Source organism: Cimex lectularius, unplaced genomic scaffold, assembly GCF_000648675.2.
Source record: "Cimex lectularius strain Harlan isolate CLEC.00 unplaced genomic scaffold, Clec_2.1 scaffold147, whole genome shotgun sequence".
In the NCBI taxonomy this organism is placed as follows: domain Eukaryota; kingdom Metazoa; phylum Arthropoda; class Insecta; order Hemiptera; family Cimicidae; genus Cimex; species Cimex lectularius.
The window spans coordinates 1038422-1053725 of record NW_019392851.1 but is presented as its reverse complement, the minus strand read 5'-3'; the positions used below and the strand labels follow the sequence as shown (position 1 = coordinate 1053725).

Genomic DNA, 15304 nt, shown 5'->3' with positions numbered 1-15304 from the left:
CTCCCTTGGCATGTACTTAAACATTTAAATTTTTCTATTTAAATTTTTTTCCCACTAAATAGTTTTAATGAGCCAATGTGGACTGCGGTAGATGGACATGACAGCCTCATAGACCACCAACAAAATGAATGGAAACGACCCAACTCTTGCAAATAATAATAGATATAAAAAATAAAATGCCCCCAAATGAGGAAAACATAAGAGGCTTCCATATTGGGAGGTCAAATTGCACGCAAGATGACACATCAAATGCAATGCCAAGCTTTGAATGCCAGAATCAGAAGTACTTTTAGGACTTTTTGAACATACATGTTAAAACCAGTCATGATACATTTTTATAAGTATTTAAACATTTCTCTATTGCAGGAAATTCTACTTGGTATTGAATGCTTAAAAATTGTGGACTTAAAGTTCTTTTTTGTGTGGGTTCCTGGACAATGTGAGATATCAGGAAATGAAAGGGCAGATATTCTAGCACAGCTGGCAATTTCAGATGGAAAAAGTAGTAAAAACGACAAATTCAGATGTGATAGCTTCTTTCAAACAAAAATCCTAGCATTTGTTAAACAACGAATGATCTCAAATGTCAAACTTAGAGGAATTAAAGATAGCGTGAACTCTTGATCTCATCCATCAGGGGATCCAAAGATGATGAAGTTATCACTGCAAGGCTTAGTGTTGTAGGCTCACCCACTCATTCGTCATCATTTTTCATTTTTATGTATCGATGATCCTTTTACAGTATACATGGTGAGTTTACATGTAACATTGTCAGATAATATGAGTTTTTCTGGCACACGTGGAAAAGAATTGAGTGTAAAACATTTATTTACAAATCGCAAACAATATGAAAAATTGCTGTGACATCTCTGACAAGAGTAAAAATAGTCTGGGTGTCTCTATGAAGGTAGATATGCTGTTGAATTTTCTGAGAGCTACAAAATTTATATACAGAATATAAAATGAAATAGGAAAGGTGGGAACTGAAACCTTATTCCTGAAGTTATGAGGTATTCTCAATTAAATTTTCTGTTTGGCAGATAATAACCCAGTGTTTATGAACCTTTATAAAAATAGAAAAGCATTTATTGCAAACTATACATGTGATGATAGAAATTTGATAATATAGATATTTGATGATATACAAAATTTATACATACTAGTACTAACAAGATTGAGGCTTTTTTATTCTCTTTCCTCAAACTGAATAATTTCATAAACAAAACTGTCATCCTTAAGTTAAAATGACCATAGAATGTCGGTTTTAGGGGAAAAAGACTTCGTAAAAATATAAATATTTATCTACCATGTTGTAACATTTTAATTCCGGAATTTTTTTGTTAATATTTAATCAAAATACAAAAATATTCAATCCAGAGTTCATTCAATGAGCACACGTTCAAAAAAAAATTTCCAGAATTGAATACATTCTTAAATTAAAATATTTCCTTTTCAAACGGGCAAAAATCTACCGTAAATGCTGTTACTTTTTTCTTTTGTAATTTTTCCGAAAGACCAGTTACAAACGAAGGCCTTAGATCAAATAAGTTTTGCAATTAATAAAAACGAAAACTTGGGCGTGTCGATTGTCTTTAAGTCGTCAACATGACATACTTCCGGTCTTTTATGCTGCCTATTGATTTCGTCTAGAAAAAGCCCCATTTTCCAGGCACGACAATCGATCATGAGGTCAACAGCCAACGAATAATCGGGTCTATCTGGGTTGCCCCTGTTTCTCCAAATTGTATATTATCTTTAAGAATATGTTAATTGTCGTTCTAATCTCCTATTTGCTATCTGGTTGAAAATGTTTTTTTCGTGTTTCTTCGTGACCTGTGGCCGTCAGCGTAACGAGCCATTTTTTACTCTCTTAGGGCGAGGTATTTTGTTGAAATGACCTGTCGCCCAAACTAATTACCAATTTGGTAACAGACTGTACTGGTACTAGCTTCGCATTGCTTAAAAAAAAAATAATGGCTACATCTCCGATATATTCCAGCACCAACATATTTGGGGCGATCTGCATGTTAGATTCCATGAGGCAAGGCTTGGCCGCCACTTTTTGTCTTATACAGGAGAAGTTTATTAGCAGACCACAGGCTAGAGGCTCGACAGAGCAGAGGGAAAAGTATGCGAATAGATGTTTTGGCCATGTTCACATTATCGTTAACATGTGAAGTAAAATTGAGTTTACTGTCCAACATCACCCAAAAATACCATTTCACACCTCGATACAGTTAACCATCAATTTTGATCTAAGCTTGCTGAAAACTATTACCTCCGTTGTATTATGGTTAATTTGAATTTTCCAACGCTTGAGGTGCTTTCTATGCATTCCGTTGTGTAACCAGGTCGATAATGCATCTATTTTCCAAGAGCAAGAGTAGAAAGCGATATCGTCAGGGTAAAGAACCATTTTTACGTTCTTAGAGCGAGGTATTTTGTTGAAATATATAAGGAACAGGATGGGACCAAGGTTAGAGCCTTGAGAAACAACAGCAACAATGTCTCACGGTTAGGAAAGGGAGGATCGAAAGAAAACTCGGAATTGTCTGGATAAGAGATAGGAATAGACTATTTTTATTATGTAGGGAGGAAAGCTATATTCTATCATCCTGCTGACTACACCATTAAGCCAAACAGTGCCAAAGACCTTTTGGATAATAAATGTTTCAAGTAAGTCAGCATTAATATACAATCTAGTTAAACACATTTTTTTTGTTCAACGTTTCCTGTACGTCTAAACAAACGTCTAAATTTCTATGATTTACCCCCTTTACAATTTAAACGTAAATTTCTTACGTAAATTCCTTAATATTTTTATTCATAGATTTTTTTTTAAATTTTAATCTAGCACAAATGTTATCGAAGAATATCGCTGTCACGCAACAGTTACTTTCTGTTCTGCTTGTTCTAACGCGCTTTAATAAAATTTTTATACCGATTCATTTGAATGCAAGGACGAATTTATAAAAGCTTTAGTTTTAAACTTTAAAAACTAGGTATTTTAATTATGAATTAATTAAGGAAAAATCATTGAATTAATTGCCTGGCGAAAGGGCAGAGGTTGAATTTATAGTGCGTATGAAAACCCAAACTCGAGTTAGTATTAATATCGCATGGACTTTGAAACAAAATTCATACTAATAGATTCAAAAAAATCCTGAAATCACCTTATTTCCTTTTATATTTTTATCACAAAGAAATTTGAACAAACGAAGATCTCAATTACATTAAATGAAAGTATTATATGTGTGATATAAATTTTTGTTTGTGTTCGTAATTGTTCTTCAATAAAGTAAATTCAATATAAAATCTCTGATAAGAAGCCATGAAAATCAACATGATCATACTGACAATTCCACTGTTTCCAGTACGTCGAATTCGAAAAATAATAGGTTTCGAAGGTGTTGCAGGTGATTTTATGACATTTTTTATTATAAATAATATTTAGGTCAGTTGTGCCGTTCGTCAATAACGTGTGTCGACGATAAGACTAAAGACCGAGCTAAATAGCCTTGACAAACACAATGATTGCCCTATTAACTTTATCCTGAACTATTTTTTGAGTTAAATTCAATAATTATACGTCTCCAGGGTATTGTAGATGTTTCTTGGACCATGTTCGTTCATTATTGTTGTAAATGTTAATGAGGTCAGAGGGTTAGGTCGACGTACTCCGATTTTAACAAATAAGTTTTTGTTTTAATAATGCACACCAAAAATGGATTGTAGGGCAAACGAATTTCATCATGCTGCAATGAAAAATCAGATCATGAGATATTAATAAAACGTCATGATTTTTCTTTCGGCATTGTGACTTTCGACGTTTCAGTTTCGGTACAGGCTCAGAAAATATCATGTACTTATATTATTAAGTACATATTATTAAGTCTGGATGGTTAAAGAAACGTATACATTCCTTCTATTAAGGTAAAATAAAAAGTCAGACAATGAGACGTAGAGTTTCGTGATTTTTCTTTCATCGTTGCAACTTTCAACCTGCAGAATTAGTCTATATGATAAAACAATGATAAATGTCTTAAATTGTTTAAAGTCGAATCTGAATGCATTAATACAGAATCCCGTGTCAAGTTTTTTTTTTTTTATTATTATTTTCAACTTTCGACATTTTAATTTCGGCAGTCGCTGATAAAACGATTGAATGAAAACCTGCAGGCCAAGTCTAAATGTTAAAAGAAAATGTAAAACGTCATCTATTATGCTGATACATTCACATCATGGGACATTCATGATTTTTCGTCGTTGCTACTTTTGACTTTCCAGTTTCGGTACAGCCGCTGGAAAAAAAAGTAAATGACAATCTGCAGTTCCTGCAGAATGGTAAAACGTATGTTTTTTATTATGCTAAAATGAAAAATCAGATCATGAGACATTATTACACAATTTCTTATTTATGATTTTTCAATCATAATTTAAAAATTTTGATTGTTCAGTTTCGGCACAGACTAACCCTAGACATGAAAACCTGCAGATTAACCCTAAATGGTTAAAAAAATCCTTGTATTAGATTAAAAGAACAAGTCAGATCACGAGAAATAGAGTTTTATCATTTTTTCTCGTTGCAACTTCCGATTTTTCATTTTGGATCAAACTGCTGGAATAGAGAACCCTGTAGGCCCAAGTCAGATCGGTAAAAAACTATTTGCAAATTTCTACTATTATGCTGAAATTAAAGACATGTATTAAGAAATTATTACAAAATTCCATCACAATTTTTGTCTATCATCATATGCAATTTTCAACTTTCTAGGTACGTCCAAGCCCTTTGAAAACCTGCAGACCTAAGTTTGAACGGTAAAACGATTATTAATATCTTCTATGAATGAAGTCATATCATGAAACATTTTTATACAATTGTTTTTATACAATGCCAATGATTTTCCAATCACAATTTGCGAGTTTTGACTTTTCACCTGTACATGCTGATTAAGTCTGAATGGTTAAACAAACTAATAAATTCGTTCTATCAGTCTGTAATAAAAAGTCATATCATCAATAATAGAGTTTCATGATTTTCCTTTGATTTTTACAACTGCCAACTTTTTGTTTTCGGTGCAGCCGCTGAATAAAACAACTATGTATATGAAACCTGCAGACCCAAGTCTGTATGTATAAAAAAAATTTATAAACATATTAAATTGAGCTAAAATGAAAAGTCGCATGATGATACATCATCATGTTACTCCATGTCAACGATGTTTGATGCGCGAATAATGATAGATTGAAGTTTCAATTGTTAAAAAGTACAAATCGTACTAGACAAATCAAGCTAGGGGGGCTGAGACATCTCTTAAAATTTGGACTGTGTTCAGTGATAAAACAACAATTGAACTTAAAATTCAAAAAGTTAAAAAAATGGACTTCGCCAAGCACAAAGCATCTTTTGTTGGTGAATACTCGGTTACCTGTTATTTGGTGACAGTCAATGGTACGACCTCTTGGTGTTACTGCAAAGGATCCATTTTTACCATGTGACAACCCGGTCTAAAAGCATCTAAACTTTCTGCATGAAAGCAATAAAAAGCAAATGTTTACACGGTAAAGCTCGTTATCGTCGGTCAATTAATAAGAAACGTCTTTGCTTAGCTTCCACGTTTTCCCAGGTTGATGTAAGCTAGAGCGAATAGTTCATCGTTTACATCGAGCACCCCGGCGAGCTCCTGACATGTTTGACTAAAATTCTAGCTGAAATTCATACAATCAACACCCACAATTATAGGTTTTGAAGCTATGAAAAAGAAAATATGTTATAATTTACCGTGAACTGTTCAAAACTTTTTCTTTATGAACTGAGGCATTATCCTCTTGGTCATACGTGATACATAAACCTAATCCTTCTGATTAAATAACACTCTGATTAAAGGTATTAAAACAGTAACAAATGAAAAACCGCACTAACTTTTTCTTTACTTGGTATTTTCAATATAGCAGCCAAAACAATGACTTTATTACAACCTGCTGGCCAATGGTAAACTACTGTAAATGTCTCAAATTATAATGAAATTAAAATTCATATCTAAATATATTATTAAACAATCCCATGTCAACTTTTTGTCTTGATTTTTCATAACTATTGAATTATCGGCCGACTTTTCATTTTCCGCATAGATTAGAAAATACGACTATGTATATGAAAATTGGCAGACTAAAGCCTGCATGTTAAAAGAAAATTTATAAATGTCTTCTATAAATTATGCTGCAGTTATAAGTCCTACTAACAACAAGAACATTGTTATGTTGATTTCATGTCAACGATGTTCGAACCACTATTTGAAAAGTTCGTCTTTTCAATTTGAGTACAGTTGTTTGAAAGTAGAAATATATTAGTTGAAAGTAAAATTGGAACATGCAAGTCGGAATTAAGAGAAAATTTATAAATGTTTTTTATAGAGCTGAAATGGTGAGTCACATCATCACATACATTGCATGTCAACGATAGTTGTGTATTATAATTTCATGTCATTGATTTTTCATCAGTATTTGCAACAACCGACGTTTCACTTTCGGTACAGCCGCTGAAAACACGACCATGAACATGTCTGGATGATAAAAATTATAAATGTCTTTAATTATGTTATAATTAAAAGTCATATAGTAAGACAGGACTCAATCTCATGATAACTTTTTTCTGTCATTTTCTACAACTTTCGACCTTTTATTTTCGGCACCGATGTAGAAAAACGACTGTATGATGATAAGCTGCAGGCCCAAGTCTGAATGATAAAAATTATAAATGTCTTTAAATATGTTATAATTAAAAGACATATAGTAAGACAGGACTCAATCTCATGATAACTTTTTTCTGTCATTTTCTACAACTTTCGACCTTTTAATTTCGACAGAGATGTAGAAAAAACAACTGTATGTAAAGCTGCAGGCCAGTCTGAATGATAAAAAATTAAAAATGTCTTAAATATGTTAAAAAATTAGAAGTCATATCTTGAGACATTATTTCTCAATCTCATGATAACTTTTTTCTATCATTTTCTACAACTTTCGACCTTTTAATTTCGATAGTGATGTAGAAAAAATGAATGTATGAAAAGCTGCAGGTCCAAGTCTGAATGATAAAAAACAAGTCTTAAATATGTTCAAAAATTAAAAGTCATATCTTAAGATATTATTAATCAATCACATGATAACTTTTATCTATCAGCTTTCGAGCTTTTATTTTCAGCACAGATGTTGAAAAAACGACTTTATGAAAAGCTGCAGGCCCAAGTGTGAATGATAAAAAATTAAAAATGTCTTAATTATGTTCAAAAATTAAAAGTCATCTTAAGACATTATTGCTCAATCATATGATAACTTTTTATCTATCGTTATTTGCAACTTTCGACCTTTTATTTTAGAAAAAAAGCTGCAGGACCAAATCTGAATGTTAAAAAATTATAAATCATGTCCTTGATTTTTCTTATTATTAGTAACTGACGACTTTTCATTTTTGCCATAGCCGCTGAAAATCAGGCTCAAGTCTGGAGAGTAAAGTACAAAAACTTCTTCTTTTATACTGAAATGAAAAGTCATTATACTTTCTTGCATTATTTCACAGGAACGATTTTTTATTATTATTTACAACTTTCGGTTTGATAGTTTGGTTAGAGCAGTTTGAAAGTACAACGGTATGTTGTTTTTCAACTGCAGATGTTAAAAGCTTCAATTAAGCTCAAATAAAACTTCATACCTTGAGACTTAATTGCACAATTCTTTGTCAACAATTTCCTATCATTCATTATTTTCCCTTTATACAGCTTCCCGCTCAACGATAAAAGAAAATGTTGCAATATTTCACACAAAAAATCTTAAATATCTTTACGCTGACCTGAAGCGAGTCGAGTAGGGCTTTGTGACCTTCGAGGGTCGTCTTCAGAGAGTCTGGGAAGTGCATCACGTCCTTCATCTCTTTGGCTGTGTTTCCGGCCGCACCGGCGTAGGTCATGGCCAAAGCGATTTGCAAGCTGATCGGCGAACAAACCAAGTTCGAACTGTCATCTTTTACACTCTGAAAACAAATTATATATAAAATTACATATTATACATATATTTGTAAAATCTATTGATATAAAATTAATGTAACATACCTTGTAGAAATCCACGGCGAACTTATTGCTCCCTTCGTAAAGAGCTTTATCAGCCATACCGAAAGCGGCGAGTAATACCACACCGAGAACTGGAACGAAGTGTCAATGGATTCAGTCAAGTTTTTTATCGGGGAAATGTCAAGCAGTTAGTCATCAGTAGTTATGTACGCCTCGCGTGAAGGCGTTGCCTCGACTGGTATTTTTGTGTGATGACTGCGTGTCCGAACTCGACTCTAACGACTTACACAGCCACGGGGAGTCAAGCTCTTCTATTTGTCCACCAAAAAGCCCCTTCCATTCGTCCATGAAAATCCGGCAAACTTCAAACTATTAATTTTGCTTCGAACAACGGAAAAAATACCTCGAAACATCCCTGGGATTAATAATTCAGCAATCTATTTACGAATTATCCACCTTGGCTGTCCATTCTAATTTCCTAAATTATTCCGATCAAAAATTTGACCATAAAAAATTTTAACTTTGTTTCCTAAATAAATCCGTTTAAGTAGGAATGTAAATGCACTATGATTAAAAATAATTCCATGATTTCAAGTTCTACTGGAGGAAAATAAGGAGTTATATTTCAAAAACACTACTACAAAAACTGCTGACCCCGTAACAATATTTTTAAACAAATTATTTGTTTTTGAAAAGGATTTTATTTTTCTAACTGTATCCTTATCTTTTAAAATTGATACTATAAATTGCAGTGATTAAAACCAGAAATAACTTTTTAATTATGTGCAATCCCTGCACAATGCAATATTGTTTTCTGGAAATGTAAATTAGAATGGTATTTTCTTATGTGCAATTTCCGATAAATATTATATTTAATTATTAAAATTTCATACCAACAAATTTAACTGCATATGACCGGATTTTTTATTTTATTTTTTGAGAATTATAAATTCTTCTCCCTTATCCTTTGATTTTTCTTTTCTCTTTGTATATAACCACGGTTGTGTTGAAACATTCACTCACTAAAAATCAGCCTTGCCATTTATTTATTAATTCAAGAACTGAAAAGGATCCCTGTGTGAAGGCCTAAATTCATAGGCAAAAATAAAGAAATCTCAATACTGATCTTCGGGGAGTTTTTTATGAACACCAATACTTTTTATGAGAATTTCTTAATTTTTAGGAAAGAAAATCGATTGAGCGTACTGATTGTTACTTAAAAGGCAACTTGATATTAAACCGTTATTAAAACAGAAGCGACCGATAGAGAGTTTGTGAGTGCGAGAGAGAGAGATACAGAGGCTCAATAAGAGAGAAAGAGAAACACGTAAGTATACATGAGAACACGATAGAGATAGAAAAAAGAGTTAGCGCGAAGCAGCAAAAAAGAGTTGAAAGAGAGGAAAAGAGGGAGAGAAAGACCAGACAAAGAAAGAGAGAAACAGAAAGCACGTAAGTTTACATGAGTGCATGATAGAGATAGGGGGAAAAAGAGACAACATAAAAGAGAGCGAGAAAGAGAGATATATTAATATATTCAATTATTTTTCAAATTACACAAAGTGCAAAAAAACGTTCAAAATACAAATTTAAATTGGCATTTAGGTTTATTTAAGCCTTTTAGCGTATTTAAATATGTGATGGGCTTAGAAAATTTGGTTTGTCTAGTTTTATGTCAGCTTTAAACCTTAAGTGTTTGAATATTATATATATTCATATTTTAGCAGATGGGATTTGAGATTAAAATAGTAAATATCCTATGACAGTTGAATGTAAATATCTCTTGATATTAGTGTATTTGTAATTTGAAAAATCGATGTAATTTAAATATCTCTCTCTTTCTCTCTCCCNTCTCTCTCTCTCTCTCTCTCTCTCTCTCTCTCTCTCTCTCTCTCTCTTTCTCGTTCGTAACTTTTATCATACTATCAATAGACACTAACCTTTTTAATTGGTAAAATCTCTCTCTCTCTCTCTCTCTCTCTTTCTCGTTCGTAACTTTTATCATACTATCAATAGACACTAACCTTTTTAATTGGTAAAATATCTCTCTCTTTCTCTCTCTCTCTCTCGCTCGCTCTCTCTCTCTCGCTCTCTCTCTCTCTCTCTCTCTCTCTCTCTCTCTCACACACACACACACACACACACACACACACACACAAACCCGCGCTGTTTGATTTTTACCTAGTTTATGTAGCCAGTGTTCATGGAAATTCAAAAAAACGCCAGTAATTAAGTAATAATTCGTAACCCACATTATATATTAATATTTACAATAATATAAATTTAACTTTTATTGAAGCCCTTATATTTAATGAACGTCCTGAATTCATTTAACCTTTTCATAGGAGAAATTGGTAAAGCAAAACAGTGTTTTGGAAGTAGTGCAAAAACGGCAGTTTTAAAATTTTTGGATTTTTGTTTATTAACAAAGAAAAATGAAAAATATTATTCAGAGATAAAACACAATATAGAATTAATCGTGTTCGTGACCCCATCGGAAAAACCGGTGCTCAATCGTGGTTTGCGATAATACAGGCGACCAGGTCAGCAGGTCGAAATTTAATTGATTTATATAACTTTAATTAATAACAAGAATTTGTACAAAAGAAGAAAAATAAGTTAAGAAGTGAACATAAATGAATTCGGATTATAGGCAATGTATCATCTCTGATGTAGTCAATTAAATTCTGACACACGTATTTTTTGGGAAAAAATATTTATAAACGAAAAATTTATATAAAAACTAATTTTAACGCATTAGTTAATTTAAACGTCATATCAGTTTAGAACTTTATGAACTTAGAACAGTTAAGAGTTGCGTAAATTCATACAAAAATAATCAATTTAAAAAATCTAGAAGACATTGTCAAAAATAAATATATAATGTATATTTTGAAAAATAAATAAACTGGTTTTTTAGAAGGTGTATAAATATTTTCATTATTCATAGTTAAAACTTAAGTTTATTCTACGATCTCGCCAAGACTTCCATCTTCGTCATAAAAATATAAATATTTGTCCACATCCGAAAAAAAAAAACATGTGTTAAATTTCACATAGTCGAGTTTTCTGTCAAATGTCTTTATGAAGTTTTTAAGCAATTTCAAGCTACTTTAAAAATAAAAAATATGTATTTAAACTTATAAAAAAAAAATACTCACGTCTAATCATAATGGTGGTGTGTCGATCAAATGGTCGAGACTAATGTTGATAAACCAGCCCTCGCTTAATATTTATACCGATGAACTATACGATAGGCTTCCCAGTAAAACACTAGTACCAACAAAACATTTGGTTTATCACGTAAGATACGAGTACAATTTTGCATCCGCACCAATATTTTATTGTATCTAAAAATAATTATTTATGGGGGTTTACGTCTTTCTGAAAAGAAATGTAAGTTTTTTTCTGGAAGGATTGCAAAAATTTTGACTTGAGTTTTATTTTTTCTTAGCTTTTGTATTTCACTTTATTTAATAACCATAACTTGATTGTTATGTTCTGATTGATTTTTTTTTTTAATAAATACATTGATTACAAACAAAATTAACTCACCACCCTTAAATTTTAATATGAATGAATGAATAATAGTATTTATTTACATGGAATACAACAAACTCAAAATATGTTACAAAATACTTTACGGCATGGACAACAGTCCGTCAGCCGGCTTAAATTTTAATATATTTAGGTTTATTCATTTTTGCATACCAAAAACAGGTTTGTTTGTAAAAATAAAACATTTAAAAAGAAAATATTCTTTTATTACCTAATTCTAAAAAACAATTATTGAGTAAAGAACAAAAAATAATAATAAAAATGAAAACGAAAAAAAAATTGTCCTCTTTAATACCGAGTATTAGGGGGCGTCGGTGGCCGCAACATTTTAGGCGTTGACACAGCGCACATCACGGTGAAGGTCCCGGGTTCGAATCCAGCGGCCCTGCATTCGAACCCGACATACTTACAAATGGGCTTTGAAAAAAAATGCCGAGTATTTTTGGTGAAAATAATAAGGAATTCATCAAGAACAGCGGTTTCAAACTCTTCTAGGGTGTTAGGACCTGAGTTTCGCTGTTGTTAGGCGAATATGTTCGATATACAATAAAAAATATGTTCAATTGGGATCAAATCTGGACTTCGAGCTGGTCATACCAAGCTCAATTCCAACCTAATTCAGGTAGTCATCCACAAATCACAATACGTGCTCCTTGGGGTCTGGCGTTATCCTGCATTTGGAGGGTCTCTCACCGATGTGGGGGCAAATGGCACTACATGGTCTTCGATCAGGTCTTGTCCTCTGTGAAGTTAGAGATCTTCCTCGCACAAATGATCGGTGCGGGCGTCCAAATGCCACCGCAGAGCATCAATAACCCACCGTGGAATACCCCCTGAAGCAAACCACACAGCATGGGGCGTACTTTTCCATTGAGCGTCTCCATATGAAATGACGCCCATCTGAAGATTTGTGGCCAATTCTCACCCAATTCTCTCCAATCTTCCAATTTCCAATTCACATGAACCCGTGCGAATTGGAACCTGGCCATTTTCTGAAGTGTGGCAAGAAGAGGTCGAGCCGGGAGCCGGGCCCTGAGGTTATTTATTCAGCCTTATTCTTACAGTCCTGGAAATTGAAACATTTGGACTTGTCTTAGCAGATTTCTTCATTACCCGTAATGCCGCGGTTTTGTAGAGCCTGATGGATGAATTTATCATGTCTATGGTATGTACACCTGTCAACCCTGTCCTGGCCTTTAGTGATGGTTAGGGATGGTTAGGGTGTTTAGTGTGAAGCCCTGTTTTTCTGAAGCGCCGAAGAACCCTTCCTATTGTAGATTTACATTCAGTTTCCTGGCGACTTCGCGCTGTGGTGTATCCTTCCTCTAATAATGTTATGACCCTGACACTCTCATACTCACTCAAATGCCTGACTGGAGCCATTGAAAAAGGATTAAGAATGAAATCAACTATTAATTTACTACTATTAACTGAAAACGATCTTTAGTCGTAGCAGAATGGAAGGGCATAATCCTAATTTTTGTGCAAATTTGATTAATCAGTACAAAAGTGAACAACGCATTATTTACTGTTTATTTTTAATACGATAGCATCTAATTACCTGACGCTAATGTAGAAAGATATTGGATTTAATTTTAAACTAAATAAATTGAATGGTACGTTAAATTTGTCTATCAGTGTAAATTTCCACAAACCCTGTCAAATCGGGTAATTCAAGAATAAGAAAGGAGTACTAAGTTTACCGTAATAATAATTCTTAAAAAATTGCCCAACTTGTAATATCACACAAATATGAAAAACAAAAATCAGAAAACAACCAGTCATTAACAGAGTGTGAATCATCAATCGTCAATTTAGTAACATAATAATTCTAGTAGTTTACTACAATTTATACATATTAAATTTAAATATATCCATATTCAGCAGATTACAATTTAAATATAGATTTATCTTTTGTGACTCAATGGCCGAATTTGAACACTCTTTCTGTTTCGTTAATTTTAGTAAGTCTTAGATAAAAATTCGACGGCTATGTAATAATCATGCAATGAGTCAATAAATTATAATAAATGCAATATTCATCTAACAGCTAAAGTCTTCGACTTTTGACGCCCGTTTCAAATCGTCTTTGATTTGAGAAGAAGGCAACAAAAATTCGACAAGAAAAGATTAATCTTTCGAATTTATACTTTTGTAGCGCCAAAATAAATTAAGAACAGCACTTTGTCAAACCGTGGCCGTCATAAAAAAATGACTTCAATTTCGTCAGAATCCGAGTTGTAAAAATATACAATTTTCTGAAAAAATCGGATCATGAAACATGGACTGAATTTTACAGTTTCCTTTCGAAAATCACGTAGTATTGGTTTCAGGCTGGACATTTTTAGGGCATAATCTATCAAAATTTTGTACAAGCTATCTATTCAAAATGCATGTAGAATTATACAGCTCACTATATAGAGTTTCTCAGTGTTTGTTACACCGTTTTTTATGTAATTGTTCACTCATTCACTTTTTATGTTCTGTAAAAATAAATGGAGATAGATAAATAAAGAGAGAGAGAGAGAGAGAGAGATAAATAAAGAGAGAGAGAGAGAGAGAGATATGAATAAAGAGAGAGAGAGAGAGAGTGAGAGAGAGAGAGAGATGCAGGCAATACACTTTATAAAAATATCTTTATGTATGATAATTTCACTCTCTCAAAAGTAAATTACCGAGAGAAATAGATAGCAAACTAGCTGGATAGAGAAACTATGGATCATTAATCTGGTGGAACAATGCTCAACAAAAAGTAGCTACCCAAACATTAGGCAGCATTCAAAGACTAGCCGTGTATCACAGGGGCAATGAGAGCAACCCCTACAAATGATTAGAAACTCTGCTAAGCCTCCACTGGAAATATCTATACAAGGAGAGGCTAGTAAAAGCTCATTTAGGCTCCAGAAAAAATCAAATTGGATAGGAACTAAACAATTTGGGCATACGCCAAAATTACCAAAATCAGACACCCATTCTTAGAAATGGGGACTGACTATATGATCCCGAAAAGGTTCTTTACAACATCCTATAAAGTCTCAACAGACTATAAAGGAGAGGAAGAACACAGGAGAGAATCAGATACAATGAATTGGTATACAGATGGCCCCAAAACAAACGAAGGAACCGGTACGGGTTGTTTTCTGTACAAGCCCAAAACATGGGCGATCAAACTCATTAGGGAAGTACATTTCAGTCTTTCAAGTAAAAATACATGCCATCAATGCTTGTGCCCCGGAAAATCTTAAAAGGCACACTGGCAAAAAAAATCCTCATAAGATCTGATAGCCAAGCAGCCATTAAAGCATTAGCATATCAAAGAATCACATCAAAATTAGACAGTGAATGCATCCAAAATATCCAAAACCTGGGGAAACACAACAACCTGATGATATTTTGGATGCCAGGGCACAGAGGAACTTTGGGTAACGAAAAAGCAGACAGACTGGCCAGAGGAGGATCTGCAAGACCATATATAGGCTCCGTACCTATACTTGGGATAACAAAAACAAATATAGAATCCTCCATTGCACAATAGATCCAAACAAAACAAAAGGAGAAACTCTAGTAATGCCAGGCACACCAAGATTGGCAAAATCACAGCTGCAATTGGAGAGGTCAAAACTCAGAGGAGTAGTAGGACTACTAACCGGTCACTGGATCTGAAAAAAACATCTACACAATAT

The 15304-nt window shown here is 33.2% G+C and overlaps 1 protein-coding gene across 11 annotated transcripts in view; it reads right to left on the bottom strand.

Moving 5' to 3' along the window:
* Positions 1-11332, bottom strand: part of LOC106667870 (serpin B4-like) — a 33693-nt gene extending 22361 nt beyond the window's left edge. For all 11 annotated transcript variants that reach the window (XM_014396152.2, XM_024228698.1, XM_014396128.2 and 8 more), the window contains exons 1-3: positions 11225-11332; positions 8106-8194; positions 7847-8026 (exon numbers count right to left, since the gene is read on the bottom strand). In XM_014396152.2, coding sequence (XP_014251638.1) covers positions 7847-8026; positions 8106-8194; positions 11225-11234 — 279 coding nt within the window. In that variant the 5' untranslated portion in view covers positions 11235-11332. The remainder of the gene's footprint in view (positions 1-7846; positions 8027-8105; positions 8195-11224) is intronic.
* Positions 11333-15304: the final 3972 nt, after the last annotated feature.